At 44.3% G+C, this 10,848-nt stretch overlaps 1 protein-coding gene across 1 annotated transcript in view; it reads left to right on the forward strand.

The window, feature by feature from the left end:
• The window catches only part of RLF (RLF zinc finger), a 64,778-nt gene that overhangs the window by 29,176 nt on the left and 24,754 nt on the right, over window positions 1-10,848 (forward strand). Inside the window, exon 4 of the mRNA XM_086626056.1 lies at window positions 4,234-4,366. Within this exon, the coding sequence (XP_086482182.1) occupies window positions 4,234-4,366 (133 nt within the window). The remainder of the gene's footprint in view (window positions 1-4,233; window positions 4,367-10,848) is intronic.

The following is a 10,848-nucleotide window of genomic DNA, read 5'->3' on the forward strand; positions in this document are numbered from 1 at the left end:
CAATTTTCCCTGTAGTCTTTCTGGGGACAGTTTATGCTGACTGGCTTGTAGTTCCCCAGGGTCTCCTCCCCTTGGTCCTGAGAATGGGCATAGTGGTTTCTTCCAGTCATCAGTGGCCATGACCTTTCAGAGCTAGTATTGGTCTTGCAGTGACATCCATGATCTCCATCTACACCCTTGACTCTGTCCTATTTGGTACCATGGATGCTAACATGATTGTCTCAACATCTCATCTGTTAGGCTGCTTTGTGCCCCTTCCCCACCCCCAACTCTGCCTCTAATCATTGGGACCAGGAAGGCCAGAGTGCAGACATCAACAGAGAAACTTGAGGCAAAGTTATTGAGTGTCTTAGCCTCTTCAGTGTCCTCTGTTACTTGATGCTCTGTCCTTTTGAGCTGGTCTCACACTTGCTTTGGCCTTCCTTTTGCTTTCAGTCTTACGTTTTCCTCAGCAAAGTGGATAAAAGCGGATAAATGCTCACGTTCTTCAGCTTGGCCCCCAGAGCCTTATATTTACTCTGGTTGTGCATTGGGATTGGTGTCCAGGTTTGTGAGCAGCAAGTGCAACAAGCCTTGGCATCTTCTCTGCAGTATCCCAGATCCAAGTCCCTGCCAAGCACCAAACCTTGTGAGGCATGAAGTCTGGTTAGCAGCTGGAGGTGGTGGTCAGATAGGATTTTAACAATGCGTTGTTTCCTTCTTCCTGTTGCATCTTGCCTGTTACAATAAAGACTGTTTATAGCTGGAAATCCAATTTATTTAAAGGTTAGTCAGGACATCACATTACTTCTTTGTCATGAGTAGTGTAGGAAGAAGATTTTCTTATCTATGGAGTACAGTAATACCAGTTTCTGGAATCAGGGATACGTTTTGTGCTACCTTATCAGCTTACATGGAAACATGCAAAATATGCTTTACTTTTCCTTGGCTTCTCTGTGCTTCTCATGACAGCAAGATCTCCTACAGATACTTAGCACCTGCGTTGCAGAACACCACGCAGTGTTCTTTCATCCTCTAAAATTTCTCCATTCATTGTGTGTTAGATGTGCAAGCAGGAAGGAGGTTGCTATAATGAGTTTGTAGGAGCATATGCGTCTTTCTGTGGTCCCCTTTTGATTGTTGGAATCATCAGTTGGTACTTGCTGGGAATGATTTTCTTCTAAACTTGCCCGTGTTCCCAGTTTAGTGAAAGAATGCCCCAAAGTCATCTGGGTGCGTAGACTCCTTGAAGAGCCCCATACACGTGCTTTCATATTCTAGAGACTGACAGACTATCCAAGGGATGAATGGATCGGTATAAACTTGCCACTGGACATGGGCTTCAGTGGTGAAGTACTGCTCGAGTTTGTTCAATATAGTGCCAAGTATGCTATGGTATACTTGGAGCAGATACACGTAATCGGGAAGTGAGGAGGGAAGAACCATGTGTTAGCCATACTGAATTTTAATTTGGGATTTACTAAGTGGCATGTCTGACGCTACAAGTCTGTGGGATCTGATGAGATGTATCTGTGAGTACTGAGGTAACTGACAGATGAAGTTGCTAAACCATTATCCATCATATTTGAGAAGTTGTGGCAGTGTGGTAAAGTTGCCACTGACTGGAAAAGGGGAAATATAGCCCCCATTTTTAAAAAGGAAGACCTAGGGAACTACAGGCAAGTTAGTCTCAACTCTGTGCCTGGTAAGATCATGGAGCAGATCCTCCTGGCGACTGTGCTGAGGCACATGAAAAAAAAAAGGTGATTGGTGACAGCCAACATGGCTTCACTAAGGGCAAATCCTGCCTGACTAATTTGGTGAACTTCTACCATGGGGTTACAGCGCTGGTGGATAAGGGAAGAGCAACTGACCTGGACTTGTCCAAAGCATTTGATACTGTCCCACACAACATCCTTGTCTCTAAAGTGGAGAGACATGGATTTGATGGACGGACCACTCAGTGGCCCTAAAGGGGCTACAGAAAAGCTGGAGAGGGACTTTTTGCAAGAGCGTGTAGTGATAAGACAAGGGATAATGGCTTTCAATTGTAAGAGGGTAAATTTAGATTAGATCTAATGAAGAAATTTTTTACAATGAGAGTGGTGAGGCACAGCACAGGTTGCCCTGAGAAGTTGTGGCTGCCCCATCCCTGGAGATGTTAATGGCCAGGTTGGATGAGGCTTGATCTAGTGGAAGATGTCCCTGCCCATGGCAGGGGCGTTGGAACTAGACGATCTTGAAGGTCCCTTCCAACCCAAACCATTCTATGATAGTATGGTTTCAGAGTTACTTGAAAGGAGTCCTTTCAGAAAGCTTGGAGACTATTAGTTATGATTACTCTGGATTGATGTAATTGAAACCTTCACTGCAAGAATGTAATTTTCCTCCTGTGAATCTTTTGCTGGGAATAAAGTTTCACTCCTTAGTGGGTAGATGCTTTGCCCAAGAGGGAAAACTAAGTTCTCATGTGCAGCGATTTCTGGTGTGCAGTTTGCTGCGTTATTAGCAAAGAAATAGGTAGTTGCATGGAAACACCAAAGTTGGTCTGAAATCAGCACCTGATACTGGACATCAATATCTAGTTTATTAACAGGAATGTAATCTTTGATTGAAAAGGCGCTTTTTACTGTGAATGGTTAATAGAAAAGTCTCGGATATTTTCCTAGTAGATTCACGTGATTATAGAAGATTAACTTGGGAATTTGTGAAACACATCTTGTGTGTTGCAGTGTGGAATGCTGTCTGCCGACAGCCCGGAATACAAGGTGCTTGGGTTGCTCTGGTATTCCCAGTGCTCGTAGGGTTAGCCCCACTTGATTGTGATAATTCACAGCATGGAATTGGTTCCGGTAGATACAGAGGTTAAAACAGGCTGGTGAAACCAAAGCTGATGTTAATAGTAGTGTTAAAAGTACTGCCAGCTTAACACAGCTCACTAGAACTGGGGAACACTGTTGTGTGTCAGACTAATTCTTCAGCTTAGGATGTGTTGTGACTGGTGTTAAGAAGTGTTTCAACTGAACATGTAGCCACAGATCCCTACAGTTAGTTGGCTTCCGTTTGTCAGTGGTAGGAAATTCTGTGTGGCGATATTTTAATACTTTTTTTTCAGTGCAAGGTTTTCCTGCTAGGGACATTAAGTGCTGGAATGCTTTCTTCTCCATTAGACTCTAGACTTCTTTCCATGTGTAATGTTTTTTTCTTCCTTCCTCACTCCTCAGATTTGCAGAATGAAAAGTGGTAGGACCTCAATCATGCCGAGTATTGTGCTACGTATACAGGTTTGGTGGATGAACTTCAACCAGAGACCTGTTTGGTGTGCAGGGTCTCTGGGCCAGCCTTCACAGCACCAAAACTGTCAGGATCAGAAATACCTGGATCTTAGAGTAAATGCGCTGGGCATGGATTAGTTCTAAGGAAATGGTGTATCTGTATGCAGTGGAAGGATGTTTTCATCTTAATGAAGGAAATCATTCGTCATGCAGTTTGGTCTGGATTGTGTGTGTTGTACAGCAGTCTCTGCTGTGTGTATTGTGCTCTGCTTTCTTTTTCTGAAGTTCCCGAAGAATTCCCTAAGAATTCTTGCATCTCTAACCACCAGGAAACCTGCGTCTTCATGTGACCCCCCACCTCACCCTTTTGCTACATGAGTCCTTTATGAGCCTCTCTCGTTGCACCGCTGCTCATGTAGCTTAAGGATGTTTCCCACCTGCCCCCCTGCTTCCCTGGGACTAGTCAGGGACAGCTTTAATGCTGCTCAGGGAAGTCTGTTGACTGGCTCATCTCACTGGTGTTAAAATAAATGTAAAATTTACACTCCCGGCATTTTGTTACTCATTTCGAAAACTATTTAGTCTTCATTCTGGCTTCGTAAATGACACGAAATGCTTTGGTACAAAATCATCCTTTGTCTTGTATACAGTAACTTCTGTAATTTTATTTATACATACATGTGTAGATGGAGAAGGAAACGTGGCAGAAGAGTTACAAGTGCAGTAATAATGGCTTTTTTGGGTTCAGCCATTTCGGTTAACTTTCAGTACTTCAAATTGGGAAGTTTTGTTGTAGGATTAGGGAAGTGAAAGGACGTTTACTGTTAAAATCCCAATGCAAACATTTCAAAACAGTAATGACTTACAAGAATGGTCTATTCTTATTAGAATATAGACAAATATTAGGACAGATAATGTAAAATTACATTGGTTTAATTTTTAGCGAAGACTTAATGACTGTTTTTGTTATGTTTTGTAGGATTCACATGATGCTTTGCTGGAATTTGGGAATAACAACCTCCAAATATTGGTGGATATCACAAGGGAAGGAGTATGGAAAAATCCAGTTCTTCTTAAAATTCTATCCCAGCAACCAGTAGAAACTGAGGAAGGTAAGAATGTGATTTGAGAGACGTGGTTATTAAGAAATTACTTGGTGCAGTTTTGGTGGGGAACTAGTGATTTGAAGTCAGGAGAGAGTGGTATTTTAAATTGCCTTGTGCAGTAGTATTTGTGCATTGCTAAATGATATTTATGTTGAAACTGTCTCACTGGCACTCCGAGTAATGTGTCCTTGCTAATGCGTCTCTGCTCAGACTGTACTATCCATCGGTTTGAGTATTTTGAAACTCCATTTTTAAAAACAATTATTTCTTTTTCTCTCATAAAAATACAGAAATTTTCCTCCCTGAGGTGGTTTGTTCTTCACACCTATGTGGTTTTAAGTGTTTTCCTGAATGCCTCCCAGGGAGGAATTGTGTATCTCCACACCTTTCAGAGGCATAAAAGATGCATGTGGAGGGGCGACGTCAGTGTGAAGGTTTCCTTTTATTAAGCTCTGGGCTGGGAAGCTCATTGTGTTTGGACTATGGGAATAAGATCTTGAATGAGAAAATTTTGAGAGATGAGGAAAAGGAGATTTTAGTGTCACTTTATATAATTTTTGAATGTCTTCTCTTAAACTCTCCTCTCTTACTCACTGAAATTTTTTCATTTTCATTAGTGGTACTGTTAAGTACTTGCAGGTATTTATCTGTTCCCATTAACAGTACATGAGACTTTGTTTACCTCAGTAGTAATCTAAAGTTAAAATAGAGGGGAAGAAGAGCTTAAAATATTTTCTTAAAAATCAAAGGAGCACAAAAAGGGATTTTCAGTCAAGCTTTCTTCCATAACAGAATCCTTCCTTCTGACTGTGGGTAGCCTCTGTTTTTGAGTTGTGTTAAGTTAGTACGTTTTAATAAATAAATGAGAAATATGTTAAGGTTATTTAAGAGGCTATGTTGGTTCCCTGTGCTAGAAAGCATTAAAAAAAGCAGCTAAGGGTGGGCTGCAGTCTTTGCTAGCCTTCACTTCAGGTATTCAGTCGCATGGCAGCAACATGTGAACTTCAAACAGCATTTAATCTCATCTCCAATGTGTCTTGAAAAGATTGCATTCCGTACTAACGCCCTGTCTTGAGGTCTTTCATGTATCGTATCGTTAGGACATCTAGTTGCATGGTTGCTGCTCTTGGTATGTTTCTACTCCAAAGGACTTGTATTGCAAAATTGGCCCGTATTACTGAAAACCTTCAGCTATTGAAGAATCCCTGACTTGGAGAGTGGTTGACGAGTGCGGGCTGATGGTTCGGTAGCTTTGCAAACTCCCTTTACCTGTGGCAAGCCAAGAGCTGTTCTGGAGGATTGGCGTGAATTCCAGTAGGAATGATTTCCTTGTATGTATCTGAGGACTCCAGTGTAGATTACTCTGCTTCTCACACGTGTGACTGGTTTTATCAATGGCTGTACTACTAAATGGTGCTACGCTGCTTCGTTCCTCTGCAGGAGGACCCTGACATGGTTCAGACTACCTCTTGACTTCAGCAGTAATAGGATAGAACTAGTTTGTTCAGTCCTTTGTCTTAATTTAGGCTGAAGGTTCTGCTGACAAACTGACTGACGCATCTCTGATCATGTTGAATTGGGCTGAGTGTAGGTTCCTGTTTCTGAGGTCATTTGAAACTGTTGGTTTCTTCATGTTCTTTATTTAGTACATATTTGTCTGTTTAGATCTGAATACGTGGCCAGAAGAGTTGTCCTCACTGGTGTTTCTTTCATGTGATGCAACCAGAGACAGCAGGACCTTCGTTGGAGCTCTTCTGGAAATTTTATAACTGCACAAGTGCATTCTCCTATAGTCCGGAGTAGTCCACAGGCATGCTTGAACAGTCTGAATGTGACTTTGGAATCCTGTGTTAGACCAGTCTGTCAAGGGAAGATTTCTCAAGTAGATCTTAAGGTAGAGAGTCAGACATTTTAAGTAAAGGGCAGTTGTAAGAAGCCAAATATCTGTCTAAAATGTCGCTTCTTACCGAGTGTCTTGTTTTTGTGGCAGTCTTGGAACCCTTGGTGTGGATGGTTTTTTGCTTGCTTTCAGGGTATTGAAGAGCAGATAAACTGTGAAAAGTGTCATCCTTGTAGCCTGTTGATATGCAACGTAGATGCTTAGACAAATCTAAAAGATCTTTCTATGAGCTTTCCAAGCTGTCTGGAATGTGCCATCTTAGTGCCCAAGTAAGGTGGTTTAGATATTGGTTGAGTGCTTTCAGCTGACAATGCAGGGAACAGTAAGTAGTAGTGGAGTTCATGTGGAATGTGTCAACATGTAGAAAGACAGTGAGTCTTAGTGTTCCTCTGTTCCTGCCACTCTGGTTTGCAGCAAGTGCTGTGAATGTGATAGATCAAAGTAGTAGCATTATTAGTAATGGAAACAGGAAAATAGTGAGAGGAGGATTGGGGATATTTAATAGCTACAAATACTGTAAAGCAATGCTTCAGTAGTTAAATAATTCTGTGCTCTTACATTACAGAGGATGGAGGGGGGTTTATTTGGTCGGGTTTGTTCTTGTTAGCCTCTTGGGAGACTAAGAGTGTGTTGAACAGGTATTGGATTTCCAGGGCAATGCAGGAGGGAACATAGACTGGTAAAGACAACATAGCTCGCCGATGACACCAAGCTGTGTGGTGCCGTCGACACGCTGGAAGGGGGGGATGCCATCCAGAGGGACCTCGACAGGCTGGAGAGGTGGGCCCGTGCCAACCTCATGAAGTTTAACCAGGCCAAGTGCAAGGTCCTACATCTGGGTTGTGGCAATCCCAAGCACAAATACAGACTGGGTGGTGAATGGATGGAGAGCAGCCCTGAGGAGAAGGACTTGGGAGTACTGGTGGACGAGAAGCTCAATATGAGCCGGCAATGTGCTCTTGTGGCCCAGAAGGCCAACCGCGTCCTGGGCTGCATCAAGAGGAGCATGGCCAGCAGGTCGAGGGAGGTGATTCTCCCCCTCTATTCTGCCCTCGTGAGACCTCACTTGGAGTATTGCGTCCAGTTCTGGAGTCCCCAACATAAGAAGGACATGGACCAGTTGGAGAGGGTCCAGAGGAGGGCCACGAAGATGATGGGAGGGCTGGAGCACCTTTCCTATGAGGACAGGCTGAAAGAGTTGGGGCTGTTCAGCCTGGAGAAGAGGAGGCTCCGGGGTGACCTTATAGCGGTCTTCCAGTACCTCAAGGGGGCCTACAGGAAAGATGGGGAGAGGCTGTTCAGGAGGGCCTGTTGTGATAGGACAAGGGGTAATGGTTTTAAAATAGAGGGAGGTAGATTCAGATTGGATATTAGGAAAAAATTTTTACCATGAGAGTTGTAGAACACTGGAACAGGTTGCCCAGAGAGGTGGTGGATGCTCCATCCCTGGAGACGTTCAAGGCCAGGTTGGACGAGGCCCTGAGCAACCTGATCTAGTTGGAGATATCCCTGTTTGTTGCAGGGGGGTTGGACTAGATGACCTTTGAAGGTCCCTTCCAGCCCTAACCATTCTATGATTCTATGATAGGGCATTGGATTCAGTCTCTTGTAATTGTTGCCAGCTATTGAGTAACATTTCAAAGAAATAAAAATAATGCATATTGTGAGTCATAAAACTCTAAAGTGTTACAGGAAGAGAGAAGTAGATTGAGGGCATATGTAAAGTTTACCCTTTTCTCAGAAGACAACGAATGTGGCAGATTTCTATACTCAACACCTTGGTGCAAGGTAAAACAAAAACTTAAAGAAATTCTGCTCTCTATGCCAACCACCTACTGTGTGGAAAATCTTTTGACTCGTAAATTGTGGTGGTAATCTGGTTTATCTTCTTGACATCATCAGACAACTGACTGGCTACTGAAGTTATTGCTGAAATACCAACTGATCCGTGAAGCTGTGTCATACCATGTGTTACGATTAGTCAAATCCTGTTGGTTGTGTTTTACTTCCATTTCTTTGTTCAGTCCCTTTTCTCTGTGCCAGGAAGTCAGATGCTGCTGTGATATCATATTCTTGAAGAAAGTCTGTCTGAGTAGCTGGAATTACTCTTTTGGCATTGTGCAGGGCATAGTGGGAGCTGAGGTTAAGCCACCATATCTGTATGTCTACTGGATTAATTTAATCCTTTTTTACCTTCAGAATCAGCTGTAATAGGAGATCATAAGTCACTGATTAGTTACCAGGTTTGTCTTCCTTCTTTTACTTATGTCACTTCTTTGATCTGTGTGATGTTCACTTCTGACTACCAGATTCCATTCGACAGAAATAGCAGGAATCAAAACGCCCTTTCTACAGGTCACAGCAGGGATGACAGTTCTGCTGTTAGGCATGTTGAGTAACGTCAGCAGAAAGAGCTCTACCACATGGTTTTTTAGTTGTTTTAGTCAAACTGCCATTTTGTCCTTCAGTACAGCAATTTCACAGAGTATCTTCTGAAATGTTGACATAAATGATTGCTGTTTCAGTCATCTAGAACTTGGTTTCTTTGAATAGTTTGTATTTCGTGCTTTTTGGCGTTCTGTACTGTGTGTCTGAAAAGCGTTCCTAGTTTTCACTGTTGTGGGCCAGATGTGAGAGGAGGTCAGTGTGCCCAGCTGGAGCTTTTTGTGAACTGGCAGTTCATGTTCTTGGAGACTTTGTAGTCCCCAACAAAGAGGAAGTCAGGCAGAAACATCAGGAAGTCTGAGTGGATGAACAAGGAGTTCCTGGACAAACTCAAACACAAAAAGGAAGCCTCCAGAGGGTGGAAGCAGGGACAAGTAGCCTGGAAGGAATACAGAGAAATTGTCTGAGCAACCAGGGATAAGGTAAGGAAAGCTGAAGCCCTGATAGAATTAAAGCAGGCCAGGGACAACAAGGGAGACAAGGAAAACTTCTATAGGTATGTCAGTGATAAAGGAGGACTAGGGAAAACGCAGGCCCTCTCCAGAAGGAAACGGGAGACCTGGTTACCAGGGACATGGAGAAGGTTGAGGTTCTCAATGACGTCTTTGCCTCAGTCTTCTCTGGCAAGTGCTCTAGCTGCCATGCCCAAGTTGCAGAATACAAAGGCAGGGACTGGGAGAATGAAGACCACCCACTGTAGGAGAAGATAAGGTTCGAGACCATGTAAAGAACCTGAAGGTTCCTTAGAAACTTCACTAAGAGCAATTTGTGCCTGACAAAAGTGCTGACCTTCTACAATGGGGTTACAGTGCTGGTGGATAAGGGAAGAGCAACTGACATCATCTACCTGGACTTGTCCAAAGCATTTGACACTGTCCCACATGACATCCTTGTCTCAAAATTGGAGAGATATGGTTTTGATGGATGGACCGCTCAGTGGATAAGGAATTGGCTGGATGGTCACACTCCCAAGAGTTGCGGTCAACGGCTTGGTGTCCAAGTGGAGATCAGAGACGAGTGGTGTTCCTCAGGGGTTGGTATTGGGGCTGATGTTGCTTAACGTCTCTGTTGGTGACATGGACAGTGGGATTGAGTGCACCCTCAGCAAGTTTGCTCATGACACCAACTTTGTGATGTGGTCAACATGCAGGAGGGAAGGGATGCCATCCAGAGGGACCTTGACAGGCTGGAGAGGTGACCCTGTATGAATCTTGACGAAGTTCAACAAGGCCAAGTGCAAGGTCCTGCATGTAGGTCAGGGCAATCCCAAGCACAAGTACAGGCTGGGCGGAGAATGGATTGAGAGCAGCCCTGAGGAAGAGGACTTGGGGGTTCTGGTGGATGAGAAGCTCAACATGAGCTGGCACCGTGCGCTGGCAGCCCAGAAAGCCAACTGTGTCCTGGGGCTGCATCCAAAGCAGCGTGGGCAGCAGGTCGGGGGAGGGGATTCTGCCCCTCTGCTCTCGTGAGACCCCCCTGCAGTGCTGCATTCAGCTCTGGGGTCCCCAACATCAGAAGGACATGGAGCTGTTGGAGCGGGACCATAGGAGGCCACAAAGGTGATCCAAGGGCTGGAGCACCTCTGGTCTGGAGACAGGCTGAGAGAGTTGGGGCTGTTCAGCCTGGAGAAGAGAAGGCTCTGGGGTGATCTTATTGCAGCCTTCCAGTACCTAAAGGGGCTACAGGAAAGCTGGAGAGGGGCTTTGGACAAGGACGTGTAGTGACAGGACAAGGGGCAATGGCTTCAAACTGAAAGAGGGGAGATTTAGATACACGGAAGAAATTTTTACAATGAGGGTGTTGAAACACTGGCGCAGGTTGCTCAGAGAAGCTGTGGCTGCCCCATCCCTGGAAGTGTTCAAGGCCAGGTTGGATGAGGCTTTGGGCAACTTGATCTAGTGAAAGATGTCCTTGCCCATGGCAGGGGGGTTGGAACTAGATGATCTTTGAGGTCCCTTCCGACCCAAACCATTCTGTGATTTCGTCAGCTAAGGCAAAGCACGTGTACTTTAGCAAAGCTTTTGATGTTGTCTCTCACAGTATCCCTCTAGATAAAATGTCCAGTATTCAGCCAGACAAGTCCATAATACATTGGGTGAGCAATTAGCTGATGGGTCAGGCTCAAGCAGTTACAGTAAATGAG

This window comes from Tauraco erythrolophus, chromosome 24 (assembly GCF_009769465.1).
Source record: "Tauraco erythrolophus isolate bTauEry1 chromosome 24, bTauEry1.pri, whole genome shotgun sequence".
Taxonomy (NCBI): domain Eukaryota; kingdom Metazoa; phylum Chordata; class Aves; order Musophagiformes; family Musophagidae; genus Tauraco; species Tauraco erythrolophus.